This window comes from Malaya genurostris, chromosome 3, assembly GCF_030247185.1.
Source record: "Malaya genurostris strain Urasoe2022 chromosome 3, Malgen_1.1, whole genome shotgun sequence".
In the NCBI taxonomy this organism is placed as follows: domain Eukaryota; kingdom Metazoa; phylum Arthropoda; class Insecta; order Diptera; family Culicidae; genus Malaya; species Malaya genurostris.
Genome location: NC_080572.1, coordinates 118,848,935 through 118,875,449, shown reverse-complemented (window position 1 = coordinate 118,875,449; position 26,515 = coordinate 118,848,935). Strand labels below are relative to the sequence as shown.

Below are 26,515 nucleotides of genomic sequence, written 5' to 3'. Positions count from 1 at the left end.
TGATCGGGCCAAGTAAATTTCTTACAAAGAATCTAGCCAGTGTTCATGTGGGTAATGTAGCCTAGTTTGTCTGGTATGGAATAAATGAAATCAGGAAACTCTAATCTTTGACCACAATGGGATATAAAAATTCAATCGTTTGATGGAAGTTAGCTCTAATATCAGTCGAGCTATATTGTTAGTCACTTATTTTTCATGATTGAATTTAGAACCAAGGTTGAACGATATTGTCATGATACTATTCTTAAAATAATATAAAAATATTGTCTTGAAATAATAACAATAATAATAATAATTGAACGCTTATTAAGGCGATTACGTGCGTGAACACACTCAATGTTAGGCAACTACGGCTTGAATCCGGGCGAAACTCGATAGCTGTATTTATTTTCCAGTTTCATAAAACTGTTTTAATGGTAAAAGGATACCGGGCCTTACAGTTTTGGATCTAAGTTCGAGGTTTCGATGTGTTTGCATAGCCTATCTGTGTATGAAATAACTTAAAAGCAATCTTTTTATAAACTTAAAAGAGATTTTATTCGATTGTATGACTTCTCATCTGCCGTAATCATATTTAGTATTTGTTATTAGTATCGATCTTCAGATCTGCGAGTGATTCTGATTTAGAAAAGTTTAATTATTTTCGTCGTTAAAATTGTAGTACATGAGAGAAAACAACAACTGACACTGTTTCTGTGTAGAACAAGGAGAAGTGGCATTATACGAATCTGCACATGACCTGCTTTCCTTTAGTTCGGTACTTTTTCAGTACATATTCTCTTGGCTGCACAGCGAAATCAATAACAACACGCCACAAGTCATTCCCGTTCAACATTTGTTTACATTGAGATACTCTTCACCGTTACCTATTCTGGCACCTGATGGTTTTACGGATTGGCACAACCGAATGGCAAAACCCGTTCCGCTAGCATATGCAAACGAATTTTTGTGTCCATTCATTCATTCAGTTCCCTCCGATCGCCGAGTTATTTTTAGCAGCTTGGTTTGCGTTTATTTCTCGTTTATTTCGTCCTCTTTCTGTTTATCGCTGACCGTGAAACGAGTCTGACAATATAAAACATGTGTTTTCATTGAGCATTATACTTTTATTGAGTTTTATGCGGTCGTATCGGCGAAATTACCTTTTTATACTTTATACAATTTATGCTTGCAGAACAAGATTGTGTCTGCCATTTCGTACCTAGAATTCAGTAATGTGTCACATATATATTAATATTTCACTGCTAAATTGTTCTCTTCCAGGTGAATGAACTAAAAGACTCACATGCTCAGCTGATTGTGCATTGGCTCGGCGAGGGCACAAGTGTGATGATTTGCCTGGCGCGCGAGCCACCGGCCGATAACGATGCAAAAGCACCGCCTCCACAGCCATCCAGAATATTTGTGTCGAAGGACTACGGTGACACGTTCGATGATCAGACGGAAATGTTTGCACTGAACATTAACGGATCGATTGTCAACTCAACAGTGGAACAATTTTTCACTCATCCCAAGTTCAATACGGTAAATTGCGCTGTCACTAGGTGGGACGATTACAATCGATTTTTAATGTGTTTGTTTGGTGCTTTACAGATAGTTTTTACCGATCCAAGGAACAAGGCAATATTCACTTCAGAGGACTATGGGAAATCGGTTACGGTACGAATGTTGAACTTCACACCATCTGATGTGACGTTCTACGAGGCAGATACCAAAATGATCCTCATTCTGGATAAAAAAGATCCAGAGCGCAAGGTAATAATTTATGTAATTATGTGTCTATTTATTTTCAGTTTATTTTCTATTTACAAAACACAAGAACATTCCCAAAAACCGATTGGAATATGAGTCGACCCAATTGTTTTGAATGTAATAATATAGAAGGCATATTGTTTTGTTGTTGGCTTATCACAAAATGACAATTGAGTTTTTCGTTAGAACATTATCGCTTTATGAATCATACGAAAATCAACGTCAAGCGTAGAACAGTATAAATTATAATTATTGCATTGGTTTGACGGGCCTCTAGATAGTGGTCGTCATATGCAATTCATCTTAAAAGAGGCGATAATAAGAGCTTGTCACATTTGTTCCAAGTAATGCTTCACTCGTGTCACTCAGAGAAAAATGCAAACTTGCCATACAAGTAAACTGTATCAAGTTTAAATATTGAGAATGGGTTAATAATACTTTATACTCAGGGAGTGGACGATGCGTAATTAGTAGAATGATTACCGGGCACGATGCCTGCGATGAGTTTGATTTCCAATCAGGCATATAGGAGTTAGAAATTTTCCTGGCTCAATAGACGGATGACCACCAGGTAAAAGCTCTATGGACGAATGAAAACATGCTTATGGTGTGGCGTTATAGAAGGTCCAGAAAATGTAGTAGCTAATGTATAGGTTAATCACCACATGTTCTAATGGAATCATCTTGCCAAGCTAACTTACACGATTTTTTGAATTCGTATATAGTAGGACACGATCAATTCCGAAATTAACGTTTTTTACGAATAGAGAAACCGATTCGATTCAAGATCATTTTTGAACTAAAATGTTGTTGATTTAACTAACATTGTTGATTTTGTCATAACCATTCAGGTAACCGAAATTGTTGTATTCAAATGTTGTCACTTGGCGGATAACGAAGACAGCAAAACGCAGAACAAAAAACCTCTTCATTTCACCAGAAGCGTTTCATATTGAAAATTTTCAATGGTATGTTAGTTACGTAGTGGTCGTTTTATGTAAGTGAAAGTATGCAGAACAATATAACAGTTAATTGTAAAACAAGTTTTCCATGTGTTAAATAGATATTCCTACAGTATAAATGTTTTAATTTCATCTGAGAGTAATGTATTCTAGGACAGTTCATGTCAATGTTATTAAAACCGCTTAATGCTTAACGTGAAGTGGTACTATATGTATTTTCTGCCAGCACGATAAATCAAAAATGACAGATTAGTTAAAACAACAGTCGATTAGTTGTACCAAATTTTAACCAATCAAAATCAGAAAAACAACTAATATTTTAGTTGTTTTGCGATTGCTGGCTTTTCCGTGTACTTACTTAAACCCCTTGTAACTGGAAAATTGTTGCATGTACCAAAATGGTGTCCAAGAAGAAGTTGTAGGAAAATGAAGGGACATTCTAAATACCCTAGATGCTTTTTCAAGAAACTGAAAAACTGCCGAATAAATTTTCTTATAGCAACCTTTCTCTCAGAAGTAGCCGTTTCCGAAATATGTCTAAATATTCAATTCAAAATAGTAAGAACTTAAAGTCGCTTATTATAGGTGGGATAGCGAAAATATTTTGACCCCTCTAATGTATTTTGGTCCGGCGTACATATTCCTGGGTTTAATCAACATGAAGTACATCGTGTTCCAGAATTGTAATGATTATTCCATTTTTCAACATATTAGGTAATATCTACTTCATTTAGATAACGATGTGAGCGCCGGGGCCTAAATACCTCCGTTACCCTAATTGTATATTTTATTTAGTTTAAAATAATCTAATTTCATATCTGAAGATTTCGAGAGTGATTACTTCTAGGAGAAAAGCAAGTTTATTGATTTTGATCTGTAAAATTGTATTCTGATGTTTGACTATTGTTTTTCACAAGACTGAAATTTTTACTGACTCATCAGAGCATCAGCGGCATATGTTGTTTTGCAAATAGCAATAACTTTACGTCTGCTTAGCGACTTATGTTGAACCGCAAGGTTGTATTAACAGACAACAACAGACAACAGCTAATGCACTGATGAATCGAAGACGGAACGAGAAAAAATAATAGATCCATAACTAGTTTAAAATAAAAATATTGTCAAAACCAAAAAATTAAAAAAAAATAATTGCCTGAACTTTCAGCAATCGAAAGTAAACAAAGAATTCGTTTTTGTTCGTAATTGTAAACATTCAATTAGGGATTAAGATTTCACTTTATTTGCGTAAAAACATACAAAAAATATACATTACATTACTTATGTTTTGAGGACGTACAATTGCATAATATGTCATTCGGACCAAACGCCGATTGTCGAATATGTTGGTTGACATGTCGTTGAATCAACAATAATTTGTAGTCATATCTATGAAACTATCCGGGGTTTTATCAAATTTACTCGAGCCAAAAATAACAGGCGTGTTCCAATTCACGGTTCACGGTTCGGTGTCCCGGGTTGGCGGATTAATGCATAGGACGCTGGTCTTACAAGCCAGCTGTCGTATGTTCTAGCCCCGACCTGGAAGGATTCTTAGTTTCAGTGGGATCCATAGTACTAGCCATGCAATGATTCAGTACACTAAGAATCGGCTGCGAAGTCTGTTGAAACAGAAAGGCCAAATTCCACGAAAGGAATGTAATGCCAAGACTTTACTTTGCTTCCAATTCACGGTTCACTTTGAAGTTGAAGTCTTTTTATTAGAACGATGTATTCAAACGTAGTATAGCGTTATCCTACTAATATTCTAAAAAGAACGTAACGTACATGATGTACTCGAACGGGTGGACACTTCAGTCGCCGCCCTTTTAATGTTCTGTTACAATTAAATGAACTAAAAAAACTTATGCAATACAAAGTATATAAAATTCAACAAATATTATAATAATTTTAAATTGAGAAGATAAAGAATCAAATATCTATCAATAACTATATTCAGGATCAATCTTTCGACGGCGGATTCTTTTTGAGCGCCGTAACCACATGTCCGGCAAATTCGCCGTGATCGCGTTCCGTTTTCTGTTCCAGACCTTTGCCTGAATCTCAGGGAATCCCCTGAATGGTTCTTCGTCAGAGCGGTATCCAGCTTGCGTTGTCTCGTCTCCTGGGTCGTCTTCTTGAATGCCGGGCATGACCCACACGTTTGACCTCGGCTGTAAATCGTCCTGGCACCAACTTTTAAGCTGTGCGCGGTGCGCATTGTTTTGACGTTTCCAATTGCTATCTGGAATGTATTAATAGAGAATCGTTTTAGGAATATAGTTTTTATCCATCTGTTAGGTAAGTTTGGGTTATGGTTTTTGTACCATATTAAATCTCCCTCGGTCAGATCATTCAACCAATCATTTGATTGTTATAATGTAATGTTTTAACGAATCATCTTCGTTTACTTCATCATTAGGGATGCTTGGTATATTTTTACCATAAGGTTGAAACCCTAATCTTTCCTTAATCGTTTTTTAACAAAATGTTTAAATTTTGTTAATGTTTGAATGTTTTGATTTTGTGCCTTGTTGAATGTTTTGATTTTGTGCCTTGTTATAAATGTTCACCAAATGTTCCATGCGCAAACCAGAAGAGATTGGCTGTTCGTTATTTAACGTTATAGCATTACTTTTTGCAATACTCCAAGTTGTAATAAATTTATCCATTGATTCTAAAGTGAGATTTTCTTCATTTAGAAGTCTCTGCTTGAGAGCTTCGTCCCTCAGCTCCGCTAAAATTCTGTCCTGAATAGCAATATCCTTGAACGCCCCGAATCCGCAAACCTCTGCTTGCAGTTTTACTGCCAAGACAAAGTTTTCTGCCGACTCATCAGGCTGCTGAACACGGTGGCTAAATCTATAGCGCTGAACTAAATCGGGTTCAGTCTTACCGAATCTTTGTTTTAGTTTGTTAATCATTTCAGTGTAGCCCACTGTAGTCAAAGTTCTATTTTGAAAAACTAATTTTAGTTGAGAATATACGTACGGCCCACATAAGTTCATAAAATGTGACTTTCGTTGTATCTCTGTTACTTCATTGGCAACAAAAGTAAAATCAAGGCGATCAGCCCAGTCAGAAAACGACGTACCTTTACGGTATGGCTCAATACTTGAAGCCAAATGCCCGTTAAATTGTGCCATATTGAATAAAAGACTATCAACCAAAATAATGAGAGAAAAAAATCCGATGTACAAATAAAATAAACAAACCCAAAAACAGAATGTGGTAAAATTAAATTAAGAATACAATAATATTAAAAATATTTATATAAAATAAAATAGGAAAATGAAATAAGAACGCAAAAAAAATAAGGGAACACAATCAGTTTAATGCAGCTTCACTCATTATAAATAGTAAAAATAAATGACTCACCCGTTGCTAGTTATATAGACCTTTGCTTCAAAATCGACAGTTGTCGTACTTTATATTTACCTCTTTTTATTTCTTGCAACTTATAAGTTGTTCAACACTCTTGGGTGTTGTATACACGAACTCTTGTACACATTTTCGTTGAAATATTTTCTCCCGACAGTAGAACCTCTTATCGTAAGGGACGCCGACACTTTTCCTCATACACTCAGAAAAATATTATGGTAACAGTTACTATATAGAGGGCCAACCTGACCATGCGAGTATAGTGGTTTTCAGCCGACTATTAAATCAGATGATTTCAACAATAGTCAAGTTCATGTTTACTATAAATGGTATCGGCTCTAGAATAGTAATATTGAACAGTATATTGTATGAATAACTAATACGATTGGGATGGTTAGGCTAACCATGACCGAATCTTTATTTACATTGTAGTTTTCGCTATAACCAGAGCCATGGTATTTTTAACATTTCACTTCTAGTTATTTCGAAACTAAAGGCAGTGGTTGATTCAATAATGCTGAAGATCAGCAGAACATGAGCTAATGTTAAAAAGTTTTATGAATTTGAATTCTAGAACAAGAACAACAAAATAGTTTCATGGAATTTTATTTTATTTTCACATCATATTAAATGATGACATGCCTAGTGAAATGTTGAATAGCAACGTGGACACTGAGGAGCATTGTTTGGTAGCAGCAGTTGATCAAAGGCTCTGATGTCCGGTGGATTTTTTCCTGAAGCAGGAATGAGCAGCATGAAAGAAATTAATAGCCAAGTCCAGTAGTAAACCTCGTTACCCACCTGCGATATGTTGGATGTTATTTCTACAGCGACCGATAATGAATAATAAATCGTATACGAGACGTTGATTTCACTCGAAAACGTAGCCGTTGCCGGAAAAATGGTTGAAAAATTGAATTTCAATGACGGAAACTATTAAGGCTACAAATTTTACTCACCTGCAAGACCTACCAAATTACACAAAGTCATCATATAAAATATTTTTTTCATGTCAATCACTGATGTGTTACCCACGAACGAAATTTTCTGTTATATTGTAACTTTATGTGACAATAACATAGAACATTCGTTTATTGACAATTTGTATAGTCAGCACAAATGAAATACATAGTCGGTTAAAAAACAAAAAATACACGATAATGTGATTACTACATAAATTCTGTTGATATGGACTACATGAATAGTGTTTTCAAACTTCATAATCGTCTATCAAACCATGTATCTATTTATGGTAACATTATTATACTGTGAACATATTCACATGGTAGCAATAACTATTTCGCTTCTCATATATCAAGGCTCAAGACCAATTTCACCTTACTAGAAATTGTGATTTTAACTATTTGATCTTATATTTGAGATGACTACCATTGTCAGTATGACCATGCCAGAAAAGTCATAAATACAAATAGTTTAGTCAAGTCGTAGTCTTTGTTGTCTAGTAATTTATACAATACAGATGGTGAATAGTCATATATCATGCTCTTTGCTACTATTTTAGCGTATAGTAGAAATGACAATGAAAAACAGTTTGCGGTTACTATGGTTCTTTTCTCAGTGTAGGGTTAAATTCCTCGCGGTTTCAACGGCAATTTGCAATGGCGTCTAACATCAGACCGCCTTTATACACGGCGTTGCCTTTCCGAAAAAAGATGTCTTCGCGTTGCAATTTGCTCCCAACGATGGTTGTCGTGTCCGAAATGATGATGGCGTCTGTGGGCGTTTTATTAATTTTTCTCGATGGCGTCTTCGGGCGTTGCTTCACCTCACGCTGCTTATTGTTTTCAACACAGTTTTTAATCGCTGATGAATGTAGAAAAACGGTAATAAACACTATTCTCACGCCATTTAATTTAACGCGCAACTTCAGCAATACTTTTATTTACTTTAAACAAAATTTTCCTCGTCGCCAATTGAAACTATCCGGGGTTTTCTCAAATTTTCTCGAACCAAAAATAACAGGTGTGTTCCAATTCACTGTTCACTTTGAAGTGAAGTCTTTTTATTAGAACGAAGTATTCGAACGTAGTATAGCGTTATCCTACTAATATTCTAAAAAGAACGTAACGTACATGATAACGGGTGGACACTTCAATCTACTGGATAGATCGTACATTTTCACGTCTTCCGTTCGAACTAATTCCATTTTTTCTAATGATCACCGGAAATTTTTTCCGAAATATTTCGTCAGAAAATAACTGTGTAGCGCCAAGCGAAAAAGTGAAACGTAAATTATAGTTGTCTACTCGAATTTCGGCAATAGCTAACGCATATTTCGAAATTTCGGCAAACGCATTTGCTGGTTTCGTGATAATTGGTAATCACCGATAAGTTCAACACAAGATTTTTCCAAATCTCGGCAAAAAGATGCACTGCAAAAATAAGTGTTACCGATCTATCTCGGTATTTTACTTTACCGGGCTCGAAAAGTGGGTTTGAATGTGTAAATACAACTTATTTTTAATTTTGTATTTTATAATTCTTAAAAAAATGTTCAATTTTGTTCAGTTTACAATTTTTTAAAGTGTCCAATTATATTCTTGAGCACCATTTTTGTGTAAGTAATTGTTTTAAAGAAAACAGAAAATAATCGCATGGGACTGAGTCTGGCGAAAATGGTGAATGAAGTAGCAATTAGAATTCGAATTCGTAGAACTAACGCACTTATTAAAAGAATGTCATTAAGTTTTAACAAATGACATCTGACGTGTGTTGTTTTGCAGACGGCAATGATTGATAATCGAAGCTCTATTGTTTGATTATGCTAACGAAACTATCAAACCAATATTTTGTTTTTTTTTTGGTTTTCGATTATAGAGGTTTTAACCTTAAGGTCTTTCGCCTCTGACCCTATGTGCGGGGTTGGAAATCGAACCCATGTGGACTGCGTGAAAGGCATCGACTTAACCATCACACTATACCCGTTCCCATTTTGTTTTTGAATTTTTGATTTTTCGGAGTTTTGGAAGAACCATTTGTGATCGAAACATGTAGTGTATCAGTTGAAAAAATATGGCATGACATTTATTCCATATAAATATTGTATAGATTGGGAGAAAAACCATTATTTTCATATCTTGAAGTTTTGAGTTTATTTTAAATGATTCGGAATATCCTACGAGGGTTACGAGTAATCTTCTTCTGATGCTAAATTTTCATCATTAAGAAAGTTTTGTATTGCAAGAAAAAGATTAATGCCTGATCCGAACTATATTGTGGAATGTTGATGCATCAAAACAAGAAATACTCAACCAAGTTTCCGCCACTTCTGTTGGTCAATTATAACAGTTCGGCTGAAAAGTTCGTATCGTTTAATAGAAACACACATTTTTTTGCCAAAATTTGTTCTTATTATTCAACATAATTGCCATCAGAGGCGATACAGCGATTATAGCGATCTTCCAACTTTTCGATACCATTTTTGTAGTACGATTTGTCCTTTGCCTCAAAATAAGCCTCAGTTTCAGCGATTATCTCCTCATTGCTTCTAATTTTTTTACCAGCCAGCATTCTCTTGAGGTCTGAGAACAGGAAAAAGTCACTGGGGGCCAAATCTGGAGAATACGGTGTATGAGGGAGCAATTCGAAGCCCAATTCGTTCAATTTCAGCATGGTTTTCATCGACTTGTGACACGGTGCATTGTCTTGATGAAACAAAACTTTATTCTTCTTCAAATGAGGCCGTTTTTTTTTAAAATTTCGTCCTTCAAACGCTCTAATAACGCTATATAATAGTCACTGTTGATGGTTTTTCCCTTTTCAAGGTAGTCGATGAAAATTATACCATGCGAATCCCAAAATACAAACGCCATAACCTTACCGGCCGATTGTTGAGTCTTTCCACGCTTTGGGTTCGGTTCATCGCGTGCAGTCCACTCAGCTGTCGATTGGACTCCGGAGTGAAGTGATGGAGCCATGTTTCGTCCATTGTTATATATCGACCAAAAAAATCGGTTTTATTTCGATATAACAACTCCAAACACTGCTCAGAATCATCAATTCGTTGTTGTTTTTGATCGATTGTGAGCTCACGCGGCACCCATTTTGCACAAAGCTTTCTCATATCCAAATATTCGTGAATAATATGTCCAACACGTTTCTTTGATATCTTTAGGGTGTCAGCTATCTCGATCAACTTCACTCTACGGTCATTGAAAATCATTTTGTGGATTTTTTTTCACGTTTTCATCGGTAACAGCCTCTTTTTGGACGTCCACTGCGTTCATCGTCTTCGGTGCTCATATGACCAGTACGAAATTTTGCAAACCACTTACGAATTGTTGCTTCGCCCGGTGCAGAGTCTGGATAACACTCATCAAGCCATTTTTTGGTATCGGCGGCATTTTTTTTCATCAAAAAGTAGTGTTTCATCAACACACGAAATTCCTTTTTTCCATTTTTTTCACAATAACAAAAGTAGCTTCACTCAAAATGCAATATCTCACGAACTAATAATCAGACAGTTGTCAAATTTATACACGTATCTTTTGAAGCTTGGTACTAACTGAAAATGGTATGGATTTAATTCTAGATACGAACTTTTCAGCCGATCTGTAATGTTGGTGTCTAACGGGTGGCAACTAAAATTTTGGAATTTTTTCGAGGCCTGTATGCTCAACAACAAACAAGCTCAGAAAGAACTAAGAGTGTGTATGTGTTAACTCTCTTTCTCCTCTTTCTGCTAGTATTTTGTTTTGTTGCTCAGTTTTGCTCAAAATGCCGTCGAAACAAGAGGTATTTCACGAGCGCATTCTACAGTTCTACGAAGTGCACAAAAATCTCGGCAAATAGTATACGGTACAATATTTTAAAAGCAAAAATGTTGCGGCTTCGACAGTTTACAATATCCTAAGATGCCCAACAACTGCTCGTAAGGAAGGTAGTGGAAGACCAACCAAAATTATGGACGCAAAAGGACTTCGTTCTCTTTCTCGTGCCTTCAACAACAAGGATTCACTGAGTCAAAGGGATGCTGCAAAAAAGTTCAACTGTTCTCACCAGTACATCTGCAAAACATAGAAAAGACTCGTAATAAAGTACCGGCAGAAGACACGAGCCCCAGGATATACTGACGCACAGATTTCAACGCTGAATTCCCAATGCCGCTGGTTGATTAAAAATTTTTCCGGAAAAAGTTTTGCTTTCAACGGATAGTTCCACTGTACATCCGAACATAAAATATTAGTTTGAACATAAGTTTGAACAGAAAGTCATGCTGTACATTGTCATTTTCGAGAAAGGCATTTCTAAGCTATGGTTCAAGCCATCTGGGTTGGCAAGCCATCTGGGTTGGCAATGTACCAGAACGAATGTTCGTAGAAAGTTTTGATCCCGTTTTTTCAAAAACATCATGCTGATGGACAATACGTGTTTTGGCCGGATAAAGCGTCATCGCGTTGCGCTAAAAAACACAATCGTTCCTGAATACCCGTTCGATCCCATTTGTTTTGAGCTCCTTGGTGTACAAAAATAACTGGAGAGCCACGAATTGCTATTAGTTGATTGGTAGAATTAAGAGATGCATTCGGAAAGTTGACATGAAGGCCGTACAACGCTCCAGTTCCGACATCAAACGGAAGCTTCGCCGAACATCCGATTACGGACTGTTTTCAAATGTTCACTATTTTTTTCAACAATGAACAATGTATCTTTAATTTCAATAAATCAGATCTTCTCCAAGTATGTTTGACTTTTTTTGACAGCTTGAGAAAGAAATTCCAAAATTTTAGTTGCCACCCGTTAAAATGAAAAAAATATGAATTTTGCCGGTGACATGTTTCTATAAACGATACAATTCGTGACTACTTCACTTTTCAAATGACGCAATATTCCACTTCTACAGAATTTTACAGGCTCCCAATGTAATTAACGCTCGGTTACCAAGTGCCGCTGTATGGATTTATATGTATCAATTACAACACTTGGATGGAGTAAGAATTGTGTCATTATCACAGGAGATATTCCCGGTATTCGTATTAGTCGGTATCACAGGAGATATTCCTGATTAAAGTCACTTTTTCGAACGCAAGAATTTTAAACGGCATGTCGTATTGAAGTTAGATTTATTTTCGTCAGAAAGTTATGGAGTGCCTCTGACACTTCCTTAATATTCAACGGGGGTATTATTGATTCTTCTTCCAATGACTCGATAGAATGAAAATGAGTCCCAACAGTTGCAGCAATGTGTTACTATCAGGACTATTTATCCTGATAATCACAAAGCAGAGACTGACTCAAAAAAGATACACTATGCGCAGCTGGATTCGATTCTTCGCTTTAGTATTTATAAATTAGAAAACATAACAATAACCTGTTGACAAATCTCATCAAAGTTAGATTTAACAGATCCTTTATAACTCATTGTGGTATTGTATGTAAATTAATGTCATTATTGAAAACGGCCCATTAGGCGAAACCAGATCAAAATCCTAAAATAATTTTTATTCACTATTTATTTTGATCAACCACTGCAACCACTCTGAGGCTCTTTGCCTCCATCAATTTCATTTCTTCATAACGTATATGATGTCGGCTCAACCGTTTTTCTATTTCTTATCATATCCTCTTTTAGTTGTACTACACAACAGATTTTGGAGCATCTTTCTCACTTCTTCAAAGTTATGTAAAATCCTACATATGGTCATCCGGAGAAGGAGTTCCAATCCATCTGTATGTTGAACGAAAGGAACCAACAAGTAAGTTTATTCGATAATCCCATTCCGAATTGTGTTTGTTTACGTTGATCTTCCCATTTTCAGACACATCCTCGGTTATTTTCTACAACGCATCCAATTTGCGTAATAACTCTAACGTGTTCAACGTGCTGATTGAGAAAGTGGAAGATTTTCATATTAAGAAAGATTTCATGTTCGCTTCGCAGCGACTTCCCAACAATACCCAGCTACTGATTAGTTACAAGCGCGGAAAGTTCGTTAAAGCGGACTTCCAAACCGAACTGGACATGAAAGGTTACCACGTAGCGGATGTTGATGGTCGTCGAATAATGATTTCCGTAGTGCACACGGAACGGATTTCGCATCTGTACGTGTCGGAATCGAATGCAGACATGACGGATATAAAGTTTGTACCCAGTCTGGAGAATGTCTTTACCTACATTCCCGATCTGAATTGGCGATCTAGCTGGTTGGTGTAAGTATTTGATGCGATCGGTGTTGAAAATTTTATTCTGAAAAACAATTCATTCTTGTTCAGTCATTCGTCGGATGGAGCTTTTACTGACCTCCACAAGGTGGAAGGGTTGAGAGGAATTTACATTGCATCAAAAATAAACCGAATACCCTTGGGTGAGACAATTTCACCGGATTCGTTGGTATCACTTATCACTTTTGATCATGGTGCTTCGTGGCGATCTATTACGGCCCCCACAACTGACGATGATGGTCAGCCCATTCAGAACTGTGTCAAAGATTGCAGCCTGCATCTATCACAAAAATTCAGCTCGCTGTACCCGGTAACACGGTAAGAATTCCTAAATATATAGTTTAAACATGTTTATAGTAATGTGTCTATAATTCTTCCTAGGTCGGTGGGTATAATGAGTTCGAAAGCAGCTCCCGGTGTCATCATGGCATCTGGTGTAGTAGGAAAATCACTTAAAGGCCATCCGGGCGTCTACATTTCGCGAGATGCTGGTTTGACATGGAAGCAAATTTTAAAGGACTATCATTTCTTCAATATGGGCGATCATGGTGGAATTTTGGTTGCAGTGAAATACTTCAAATCCAAGGGTGAAACGAATAATATTTTGTACTCTACGGACGAAGGCGAAAAGTGGATGTCCACACCTTTCCACGGAACCAATTTGAAGGTGTATGGACTGATGACCGAGCCCGATACCAATACGACTATTTTCACACTGTTTGGATCGGAACAGGAAGAACACAAGTGGTTGATTATCAAGCTAGATCTGAAGAAAGCCTTCACATCTAACTGCACGGAGGATGATTACAAATTTTGGGCACCTGGAACTACTTCCGGTGATTCTTTTGTACCATGCATCTTGGGATTACAGGACACTTATCAACGAAGAAAACCACATGCAAACTGTTACAATGGAATAGATTACGAACGACCTATCAGGCAACAGGTTTGTTCGTGCAACGGTTGGGACTTTGAGTGCGATTTTGGTTTCAGTCGCAGTGGGAACAAAAACAGTCCGTGTGTACGGAACAAAACAATAGAAAATTACGATCCATATGCCGCCCCGAGTAGCTGTAAACCTGGCCAGTTCTTCAACCGAACTAAAGGTTACCGTAAAATCGAAGGAGATGTTTGTGTAGACGGATATTCTTCTCAATATTCACCCCAGCTTATTCCGTGTCCAATGGAAGAGGTAAACGAATTTTTGGTTATTGCCCAGAGAGACAAAATATCTCGTATCAATTTGGGTAATCTAACGCGAGAGGTTCTTCCTGTGTCGGGGCTGAAGAATGTAATTGCGATTGAGTTCGATAAGAAGCACAATTGCGTGTTTTGGGCAGATATCATGACTGATGTTATTGGACGGCAATGCTTGAATGGAGATCAAGCACCAGAACTGCTGGTAGATAGTAGTCTATCTTCCGTTGAAGGAATGTCCTATGACTGGGTGTCAGAGATGTTGTACTTTGTAGATGGAATGCGATTGAAAATTGAAGCTGTGAAAACGAGTGTTGGCCCATTGGGACGTATGAGGAGAACTATCATTGATGCACCTAATCTGAACAAACCTCGTGGCATTGTTGTGCATCCGCTGCAAGGTTTTCTATTTTGGACTGATTGGAATGCCCTACGACCATCTGTATCACGAGCCAACTTGGACGGTAGTGATGTGAAGGTGCTATTTACAAAGCCTGATGTTGTATGGCCGAACGGAGTTACCATAGATTATATGGCTGAACGTTTGTATTGGGTTGATGCGAGCAAGGATTACATTGCCAGTAGTGATCTGAACGGAAAGAATTTTATTAATATCCTCCAACAAGACTCCCGTGTGGCTCATCCATTTGCAGTGGCCGTCTTAAAAGATCTTATGTACTGGGACGACTGGAAAATGAATTCGGTATACTCTGCTGATAAAGACCATGGTATCATGATCAACATTATTGCTGAGGAGATGATGAATTCAATGGACCTCAAGGTATATGGACATTCTATTCAGGAAGGTACGAACGCCTGTTCGGAGGGAAACAAGTGCTCCCATATTTGTGTTGGAGCTCCTAAAGGTTACAGCTGTCTTTGTCCGGATGGAATGGAGAAGAATGCGCAAGGTCAATGTCTTTGCCCGGGTGGAGTGACACCGTTTGCAAACAACACGTGCGCCCGTTCTGGAAGCACATGTGGATCTAAATTCTTTGATTGTAAAAATAGTGTTTGTGTTCCTCTGATTTACAAGTGCGACGGCGATGATGATTGCGGAGACAGATCGGATGAAGAGGGATGCCCATCAGATAAGCCTCCGTGTCCACCGTACATGTTCACGTGCAAATCGGACAAACAGTGCGTGCCGAAATACTTTGTATGTGACTTTGATCGGGATTGTTTGGACGGATCTGACGAACAGAATTGTCAGCCTGCATCTTGTAAGTCCGATGAGTATACCTGTGGAAATGGCCGATGTATAAACAAGAGTTGGCTTTGCGATGGCGAAGATGACTGCCGTGATGGAACGGATGAAAGAACATGTCACAAAAATAGTACCACGGTTGTAGAATGCAAACAAGACGAGTTTCGTTGCAACGGGACGAATACGTGTATTCCGAAACAATGGCGTTGTGACACCGAACATGACTGCAACGATGGATCGGATGAGTTCAACTGTACCAAAAAGGAATGTGAGGTGTGGATGTTCATGTGTGAAAGTGACATGCGGTGCATTTACAAAACGTGGCAGTGTGACGGAGAAAAGGATTGCAAGGATGGTAGTGATGAGAAAAATTGCAGTGCATCAACGGAAGTGCCAAGGAAACCAGGCATCAATTTCCTTCCAGGGGATTCTTGCCATGATTGGATGTTCAAATGTGCCAATGATAAATGTGTGCCATATTGGTGGAAATGCGATGACGTCAATGACTGTGGAGATGGGTCCGATGAGGCAGGTTGCAACTCCACCCAAACAATATCCAGTACAACACATAAACCAATTCCTACCAGAAAGAAGGAGAGAAACTGTGGTCTACATGAGTTCCGTTGCGATACCGGCGTTTGCATTTCCAAGCGTTTCGTGTGTGACGGATATGAGGATTGTACTAAAGGTGAAGACGAAGGTAATTGTCCATCACAGAAGCAATGCAGCGTCAAACACTTCAAGTGTCGCAGTGATGGAATGTGTTTACCGATGGAGAAGTACTGTAACAATGTTGTTGATTGTGCTGACGGCAGTGATGAGGATTGCAAGTTCAAACCGAACTCGTAAGTAGGATTTAAATATACTTTTCTAAATATTCTATAGCAGCTTCGATTAGATTGATTCGTCCACTTTAAAATTTTTCAGTTTGTTTCAAATTAAATCTGGCGCAAGTTGTATCCTAATTACATCAGTTAACCTAAACTCGAAAACAACGGACGCATCCTTCTAATCGTTCACTATAATTCAGGCATAAGTTGTTCCTTTACTAAAAGCAAAGTCTTGGCATTACATTCTTTTGTGGAATTTGGCCTCTCTGTTTCAACAGACTTCGCAGCCGCTCCTAAGGGTACAGAATCATTGCATGGCTAGTAATACGATTCTACTGTCACTAAGAATCCTTCCAGGTCGGGGCTCGAACATACGACAATTGGCTTGTGAAGACCAGTTCCTTTACTAGCTAATGGCAAATAGCTATTACGTCTCAATTTTTCGTCTTTCATAATACTTGAGACGTGTGTGGTGATCAAAGATTTGTGCTGTAACGTACAATTTTCAATCGTGTGTTCGTAATTCTCTAGTTTTTCTTGCTTCGTTTCTCGTGTGCTCTCTTAAATGTGTTATTGATCCGACGGTTATTTGGCATTTTATACCAAATCGACTTTTGGCCGGCTAGATTGCTTATGTACCCCTGTGCGACGTTCGGTGATATGACCAAATAATTTTTGAATATATGAACGTTTTGAGTTGTAAAGCTTTTTCCGGTCAATTTTATAGAGAACCCATATAACTAGGGAATACATAATTATTTTTAAAAATCTTAAATGTCAGTTTATTTATGATTACAAGATTATTACTTACTGCCCAAAAACAAATTGTATAAATATTTCACTGATCATCATCGGCAGTACGATTTCAGTAAATTACGATATCAGTAGCCATTTTTTAAAGAGCTAAAATTACGCTTGCCATCAGATAACCTAAATTGTCTTGATATTACACTCTCCAGGACGTTCATTGATTGCCGATGCGGTTGATATTATCTCCTGTCACTGCTTGATTGCGATGTGACTAAATATTAATCAAGCAGCATAAACATTGAATTAAATTCATTTACACCAATAAACTCCGAAGTCCGATGACTTTTTGCAAAGAACAATGAACTTTATCAATTTATGTTTATGTTAGTACTCTCATAGAATTTTTTTTACTTCAACAGGGAGGGAATAAGAGAGAGAAAACGAAAAAGTCGTCTGTCTTTGACTGAGTATACCGAGTATACTTCTACTTGGTCATAGAACTATCGAGTATCTCATTTGACAGACACTTTGTACAGTTGACGATGATTTTAGTCAGTCTGTCGAGGTCATTTGACATGACTGACAATTTGTAGCTCTGGTTCTACATACTGTTTTCTCTATGATAAACCAAATTATTTCTTGATCATTTTGGAAAACTAATCAATTTAACGGATATGATTCTTACCAGTAATGTTTACTGAAATGTTTACTGAAATGCTTCATTAATATATTTTAATTAACTGAAAATTGACAAAACTTTTACTGAATTGACAAAAAGTTATAACGTTTTAAATTTTACCATGTCAGTAAAATTAAAGCACTACACGTTAAGTAGCGTAATTTCTCATTAAGTTCGAATGCAGTAATATTTCATAGTATTTTGGAATACTTAAAAAAATTCTATACTTATCACTGCTAAAGAGTAACAAATGGAGAGAAAATATGAAAATGTATGAAAACTAGATCTTTGGGCGAAAAAGTAGCGCCCAGAGGAAGGACTCGAATCTTCGTCCTTCTCCTTACCGTGGGGATGTTCTACCAACACGCTCCAGAATGCAACAGATGAAGTAGTACTGAATTTGTGCGTGATTCTGCACGCAACCTTAGCTGATGCCTTACCTTTTTTTGAAAACTAACATTTGAACAACTGTCCCACCCGATTCCTCTCATCCGTAGCTCGTCAATACTCAAGACTCAATATAATGTTTCAAAATTTTCAACACATGGTTTATGGTCAATGTGCTCTCTTGTATAGTTTAGCAATATGGTAAAATATACATAGTACGGCAGTTGACATTAAAGTAGACTAGAACAATTCCTTATTCTAATTAACATAATTTTTTAGATCATCAACAATCAGCAACAACTGCACCAACAATCCAGGCGTATTTGCGTGCGACAATACGTGCTTCGCTCTGATGGTACAATGTGATGGAAAATCCGATTGTTACGATGGAACCGATGAGGAACATTGCGAAAAAATGAAAACCAAACACTATCAGGTTCGTTTGCATTTTTTAAATAATAAATGCTTCAATATTGACATACTATTCCTCAACAGGTTACACAAATAGGTGTTGACGAGCGTTCGCTAAATTCGACCAGTTTCCTTATTTTTTGGTGGATTCCTTTGCCCCAAGATGTCAGATTCGAATTTCTTCCCTCGATTTATTATAACGGAGAATGGAAGAACGTCAGCAACTGGATTGATCAAACGGACTATCGATTTACGAATCTGAAGCCGTATACTCTGTACAACGTAACCACATATGTAAGGGTGAAAAATCAAACAAAGATAACTCCGCCATACATTTACTATGAGATTGCAACAAGCGAAGGAAGTATGTTCGATTATGTTCTCATTAGTTAGCCATTGTATGTGTTTAATAACTTTCTGTTTTTTTTTCAGTTCCAAGTGTACCACTCAATGTTTCAGTTGTTCAGATTAACGGTTCTCGTATTCAAGTCAGTTGGCAAGTCCCGAAAGAAGTGAATGGTCAACTGCAAGGCTATACCATAAATTATAGATCCCAATCGAAGAACGTTGGACCGGCCCAGAATGTGAAAGTAGGTGCTTCGGAAACTAGTGTCATAATCGAAACCGAATTCAAACCAGACATAGTGTACGAATTTTGGGTGAAAGCTCGAAACGGAAAACACGAGTCGATTTCTTCCAACATGGTGCAGCTTAAATTCGATGGCACTTCAAATATTGAGAAAATTAGTAAAATTGACGTGGTGAATATAACTAAGAAGTCGGTCACACTCGAATGGAAACCGGTCAGCAACGCGGATGGCTATATGATTCAACCGATTCTACCTCAGTCGTATCCACTGCTGAACACTATTTGGGTAAAGAATTCAACGGTGACGTTGGATAATATGGTACCCGGTACGCAGTATGTTATCAAAGTCGCTGCCTATGTGAAGCAATATGTTGGTCGTCACGAAACTACCATTGTTTCATTTGGAGGAGATCCACTTCCAGCTGTCAATCTTCGCCTGAAGGAACAAGCGCATGATTATTCGTTGATTGAATGGGATGCACCGGAGGGTAGTTTCGGAAAGCTCACTTACGGAATTTACTATGGTACCAACATGGATCAATTGTTTGATGGTAAGTTGGCATAGTGGAAGATTAAAATGGAAGAAATATTGTTTAACAGATCATATTTTTCTAGCCTCCAAAATAAACACTACTGCTACTAGTTACAAATTGATGAAACTACGACCATGCGAGTCGTACCTCGTCAGTGTTGGAATTGTAGGTCCAATCGGACCGGGACCACTTGGTCGCAATCCATTGAAACTCGATACACCTTACAACAACACATTGCCACCAAAGGAACTAACCGTTGATATTAGTGAAACTAGTCAGATTTACTCAGAAATGATTATCCAGTGGAAGCATAGCTGTTCGCTGGAGTCGTCTTCCTATCCTAATTATATTGTAAGTATTATAAGGTTATGGTTGGATGTTATATAATTAGTGAAATGATTCCCCATCCAAAGCCGGTTTAATCCGTTGGTGTGCAATTAAATTTCCATTCGTTTTCAGATCTCCGTTCGAGAATTGACGAAGAATAAAACTTCTCTGGTGAACGTTAAATCGTCGACCAACAAAACACTCGTTCACGTGTTTCGTAGTATACCCCGTGGTGCAGCTTACGAAATAGCTGTATCGACCGACATTCCAAACGCACAGGTGGTAACTACGGTAGCATACTCGGCACCATTACCAGCCCCGGTACGGTTGCAGGTGTGGCCGGAAGCCAATGGCACTTACGTGGTGTACTGGAAGCCAGTTATTGATTTCAAAGAAATCAAGTTAGTATTTAATTGTTTTTCGTAATCAAAGTTCATCCAAAATTATGATATCGAATCAATTCCAATTTTTTAGATTCATCTACCAAGCGGTGGTATATGAAGGTAGAGGTGTCAATACCACAATACCCCCTCTGCTTATAATTGAAGCCAAAGAGCCCCCAATACTGATCAATCCAGATCGGTTGTCCAGTTTGACAATCGATAGCTTGTTCACCATTGGAGTGAGGCTGAAAACAGCTGACGTAAGAAACTGTTGTTCTACCAGTGCAAATATTGCTAATTTTGTTCAATATTTTTTCACAGGGCTTCTTCTCCGACATTGTCGAAACAGAGTCGTTTTCGAAGCACAACTTCGAAGGCTTAGTGCAGGAGTCTTCCTTTTCGTATGCATGGCTGTGGATTATACCGACCATAATTGCCATGGTACTCGCACTGACTGTAGTGTACGTAGTGCAGAGGCATCGACGACTGCAGAATTCATTCAGTCGTTTCGCCAACTCACATTACGACACACGAACGGGTGCCACCCGTATTGGCGACAGTCTCGACGATGATGAGCATGAGCATCAGGAGGTGCCGCGGAGTTTCTCCGATGACGAACCACTGGTCATTGCGTAAAGTAGCAAACGGTCGGTTCTGTTTCGTGTAGAGAAAAACAAAATTCAATAAGAGGATAAAGAATAAACGCTTGTGCAACTATTCTGCTCATTTAGTTGAAATGGTCAGAGAATATCTGAATCAACAAGATAAACTGAAAAATAGGGATAAATATAACACGTGAACCGGACTCAGTTTGGGATCGGTTTCGTTTTGTCTGTGAAAATCGATTATAACTTTTTATATAGTATATAGTAGTAATGCATGTGTAAAGTCCTACAAACAAAAGACTAGTAATTTTGTATTTATGTTGATTTTATTTTGATAGGTTTATTTAATTGCGTTTTACTGTAAATTCATAAGCTGTTTTCTTTGTATAGAAGATTTCTTGTAACATATATCTATTACTAGTGTATAGTCGTGGATGCAACTAAGACTTTTACAGCATGAGAGATAGAAAAATGAATGAAAGAGACAATGGGGATGAAATAGAAGAAAACCCAGCAATACAAACAAGAGCTCCAACAACATCAACATTATACCGGTGGAAGAAATCAAATGACTACTACATAGAAGAACACAACGTAGCTTTGTTAAATATCAGAATCACAATAATCTTCTGCTTGCAGGTGAAAATGCACATCCATGTTCAATTGGAAACAGTCGTGTAGAAAAAGCAATTTGTTGTAGGTTATTTTGAAATAAACATTGACGAACTTCGCTGGCATAGAAATTATTGTTTGGTTGAGCATTTTGTTCCACATTGATGTATCATGTTAGAATAAACTTGTGGATTCAGAAAATCCTTTTCAGTTTTGTTTACAAAAACTGTGAGCAGTTAGAAATATTTTTATACTGGTTGGAACTTTCTGATGGATCTTCGAGGGTTTAAAAAATGTGCTAAATAAATATTAATGGCAGACAAAGATTAATGATAGTAGATAACAATAAAATGAATTACTCTTGTTATGACATATTATTATTCAGTAAACCGAAAAAAGAGTTCAGGTGACATGACTTTGGAATGTGTTTTGCTCGTGTTTTGTGTAGTCTGTAGTGTGAAGGCGAAATAGGAACTATTTTTAAGAATGAGAAGCCAATGGGTTAACTAACTGATAACTTCCGCTCATTTCATCAGGTTTTGTTTTTTTCAGCATTATTGAATCGTTCCAAAAAGTGAATTTAAATGATAAGTAGTGAAAGAGTAACTATCCACACGATCTAACTTATAAGTAATAATTGTAATGGTAAAAAGAATTGAGATGAAGAGTGATCTGGAAATGTACCCATAATAGAGAAACACGTAGATTTTTCTTTATGCCGAAATGTTTTCTTTGCTGTCTGTATGTGCCTTCTGGTGATCTGATGGTGGTGTGATTCGAAGAGCGAGGATCGACACGAGTGGCACGATCTTCCGAGCTTTTTGGCTTCACTGACGATATTGATATTGTGACACGTAACCTTGAGAAGATGATGGAAACCTACATCGGACTGAAAGCTGAAGCTAGGCGTATCGGACTGGCCATAAATGCGTCGAAAACAAAATACATGAGAAGAAGAGGCTCTAGAGAAGAAACACTACGCCTCCCACCACGAATATTGATAGACGGTGACGATATCGAGGTGGTTAACGAGCTCGTGTATTTGGGCTCACTGGTGATTTTGGCAGGGAATCGTGCGTACTTTGGACCCTCCGATCGAGAAAAGTACGCCACCGCACGAAATTGACCATCTACAAAACGCTCATTTGACCGGTTGTTCTCTACGGCCACGAGACCTGGACTATGCTGGAAGAGGACTAACGCGCCCTCAGTGTTTTCGAAAGAAAGGTACTGATGACCATCTATGGCGGAGTACAGATGGAAGATGGAACGTGGAGACGGCGTATGAATCACGAATTGCAACAGCTGCTAGGAGAACCGGATGGACAGCTAAAATCGGACGTCTACGATGGGCTGGGCATGTCATAAGGATGTCGGACGACAGCCCAGTGAAAATGGTTCTTGAATCTAATCCTACTGGTACAAGAAGAAGAGGAGCGCAGCGAGCAAGGTGGATCGATCAATTAGAGGGTGATCTCAGAAGCATCCATGCCTTGAGTGGCTGGCGACGAGCAGCCATGGACCGAGTCATGACGTATGCTTGATACAGCAAAGGACACCCCAGGCCTATAGCTGTTAGGTAAGGTAAGTATGTGCCTTCTGATGTTTACTTTGATAATCGTTCTGTTGCATTGACGATGCTATGACCGTTATCAATCATCTTTAAATCTCCTATGGATGCGAGGCAGTTACATTTACAGTCGATAACAATAATGTGCACTATGCCGAGGATTACTAAGATGTATCATTGAATTTTCCTGAATTGAATGTCGCAATGCGAAAATACTCTCTCGAAACGGAAGGGCGGAAGATTAGCTTAGGGAAAGCAATTTCTTCTTCAGTAATGTTCAGTCAAGACGAAAAGTATCCATGTAAATCGCTGGTAACTTACAGTAATCGGTGATCGGCAGTAATCTTCAATTAACACATCGGTCAAAAAGTTTCCGATTTGACAAAGCAAACAACGAATTTTTTCTCAAATTTTGATTTTATTAATTAATGTTTTCACCTTGAAAAACAACACAATTGTACAACATTTCTACATCATCGTTATACCACGATTTCTTCTTAGCCTCAAACAACGTTTCAATCTCAACGACGACCTCTCTATTCGATGTAAATCTCTTTCCAGTTAGCTTCTTCATTAAATCTTACAACAGATTTACAATTTTTGTAAATGTTTACGTTTCGTCCTTGACTCATCAGTGCATAGTAGTTCAAATTGAACTGCTTAATGCAAAACTCGGCAGTTCAATTTATACCGCTAAGTAGACGGAATGCAATGTCTATACTGACGTGTCGAACGAAAACGTGTTTTCGACTTCTTCTGACCGATGCAGGTTTGGTCATTCTGGGGTTAGCCAAATTTACATTTGAACTGCTATGCACTGATGAGTCAAAGACGAAATTTGACTAACCCCTTCTTTTTACGCGGGAGATACGTACCGCGTAAACAAAAACCGCGTAACTCCGGAAATCCGCGTAAAAAAACGCAAAACTAAAGAAATTTTTTTGATGCCCAATGTCTTAGAAATGCATGAAACGTCCAGATCTAGTGAAATCTCGAATATTTTCTTTAATCGACTTCGGGACCGCGTAACTTCGGAAATCCGCGTAGTAAAAAATCGCAAAATGGAAAAAAATATGCCAAATGTCTTATTACACCAGATTACCACCAGATTACGACGCTTCATGCATTTCTAAGACAAAATATGGAAACCGCGTTACTTGGAAAATCCGCACAAAAAACCGCCTAATTTCGAAAATCCGCGTAACTTGGGAAATCCGCTCATAACAAAACCGCTTAACTTCGAAACTCCGCGTAAATTCGGAAATCCGCGTAAAAGAAACCTTATTAAAATAAAACGCGTAAAAATACACCAAAGTGTAGTCGATACGGACGTAAGCAAGCATGATGATACAAATTCAGCGAAAAAAACAAATCAAGTAACAAATGATATCAAGCATTTTTAATTACAACTCAACTTCTGTACCAGAACTAATAGTTAAAGTTGGGTGGGCGTTGTTTCTATGCATGTATGATGTTTAAAAGTGTGATTGATTCGAACGTAAACGGGAATACGAATTTGATATTTTTTCGAACGTATCGCATACGGTCGTAAACAAGAATGAGAGAGAATATCTGCCACCACTTGGCCTTGAAAACGTAATATGTTTTTAGACTTAGATTTCGCATGATAATACCTATCCAACAAGCCATAGATTGTTAGAATCCATCAATTTTTAAAGATTTTTTTGTGATAGCGAGTTTTTTCTCGTATTTAGAGTATGATAAAGCGATGTTTGGGAGCAAGTGAAACACGATTTTCAATACTGTTTTATGCAATTGATTTTTAGCACCTAAAAGACACAGCACCCTTTTACATGGACGTTTCGATTTTAGCACGGTTCGTTTTTGGCAACATAATCGTTCGAACATGACGTAAATAAAGACTGTCCCAGAAAGTATGGACGCAACCAAAAACCGCTGCCATTTCGCAATGGTTCGAAATTTGTCAATTTTTATGGCTGCGTCCTGTTGTTTACACTCTTCTCTAACCACTTGTGCAGTTGTTTATTCGTTTTCATTAGTTTGTTTCGAAATGCGTGGACTTTCAGCAGAACAACGTCGAAAAATTGTGTACAGAACGCGGACTGTCACTGAGAAAGATAGCAAAATTGGAAAGAGTAAGTGAAAAAGCCGTGCGAAATGCAATCAAGGAGTTTGGTTAAGATAACACCTTTGAGGATAAACCGAAAACGGGTCGAAAAAAGGTCCTGCTAACCCTCAGTTGGATGAACGTATACTGAAGGCGTTCGAGCAAAATAAGGAGGTTTCAGTTCGGGATGTGGCCAAAAAAGTGGGCACTTCGAAGTCAAATGTTCTTCGTGCTAAAGAACGTTTGAATCTTCGAACCTATAAGAAGCAGAAACAACCAAAACGTAGTCCGAAACAAGAAGCATCGATCAGGCCGAGGGTTCGAAAGTTGTACAATACGATTCTTGCTGGAAATTTGAACTGCATAATCATGGACGACGAAACCTACGTGAAACTCGATTACAAATCCTTGCCGGAACCACAATATTATACGGTGCGAGAAGGGCAAGTGTTAAACCAGTCCGAGACATCGATCGAAGTCGAAAAATTTGATAAGAAAGCTATGGTCTGGCAAGCAATTTGTAGCTGCGGTAAGATTTCGAAACCCTCCATCCATCAGCACTGCTTCAATGAACAGCGAAATATACATCAAGGAATGTTTACAAAAACGACTTCTACTCATGATTCGAAGCCACAAGGATCCTGTTGTCTTCTGGCCAGATCTTGCTGCTTGCCACTACTCGAAATCACTACCAAAAATGTCACTTTCGTCCCAGAAGACATGAATCCACCAAATTGCCCACAACTTCGACCAATTGAGGGATTTTGGGCATTAACGAAGGCACATCTTGGGAAACATGTCTCGGCAGCCGAGACCATTCAACAGTTCGAAAAAAAATTAGAAAAAAGTGTCAAAACTTGTCGCCAAGAAGTCTGTACGGAATTTAACGAGGAACGTTTGCAAGAAGGTGCGCCAGCTACAATGGCTAAGTAGCAAATGTTGAGAATAATATTCTGTTGTTGTGGTCTAAAATTATCAGTATATCGAATAAAATTTGAATATCTAACACTTGTTAATTATTTACAGCGAAATCAAAGTTCGTCCATACTTTCTGGGACAGTCTTTATTAGAA

The 26,515-nt window shown here is 37.9% G+C and overlaps 1 protein-coding gene and 1 long non-coding RNA gene across 2 annotated transcripts in view; one reads left to right on the top strand and one right to left on the bottom strand.

The window, feature by feature from the left end:
* LOC131439378 (sortilin-related receptor-like) overlaps window positions 1–22,482 on the top strand; it is a 72,287-nt gene extending 49,805 nt beyond the window's left edge. Inside the window, exons 2-14 of the mRNA XM_058610303.1 lie at window positions 1,264–1,524; window positions 1,594–1,755; window positions 12,685–12,808; window positions 12,872–13,262; window positions 13,326–13,592; window positions 13,656–16,523; window positions 18,604–18,760; window positions 18,820–19,099; window positions 19,168–19,875; window positions 19,940–20,208; window positions 20,317–20,585; window positions 20,659–20,827; window positions 20,889–22,482. Coding sequence (XP_058466286.1) covers window positions 1,264–1,524; window positions 1,594–1,755; window positions 12,685–12,808; window positions 12,872–13,262; window positions 13,326–13,592; window positions 13,656–16,523; window positions 18,604–18,760; window positions 18,820–19,099; window positions 19,168–19,875; window positions 19,940–20,208; window positions 20,317–20,585; window positions 20,659–20,827; window positions 20,889–21,203 — 6,240 coding nt within the window. The 3' untranslated portion in view covers window positions 21,204–22,482. The remainder of the gene's footprint in view (window positions 1–1,263; window positions 1,525–1,593; window positions 1,756–12,684; window positions 12,809–12,871; window positions 13,263–13,325; window positions 13,593–13,655; window positions 16,524–18,603; window positions 18,761–18,819; window positions 19,100–19,167; window positions 19,876–19,939; window positions 20,209–20,316; window positions 20,586–20,658; window positions 20,828–20,888) is intronic.
* Window positions 6,677–7,119, bottom strand: LOC131439379 (uncharacterized). The gene is made up of 3 exons (XR_009231108.1): window positions 7,052–7,119; window positions 6,894–6,966; window positions 6,677–6,826 (listed from the first exon to the last, which is right to left on the bottom strand). It is a non-coding gene; the product is annotated as an uncharacterized LOC131439379 (long non-coding RNA).
* Window positions 22,483–26,515: the final 4,033 nt, after the last annotated feature.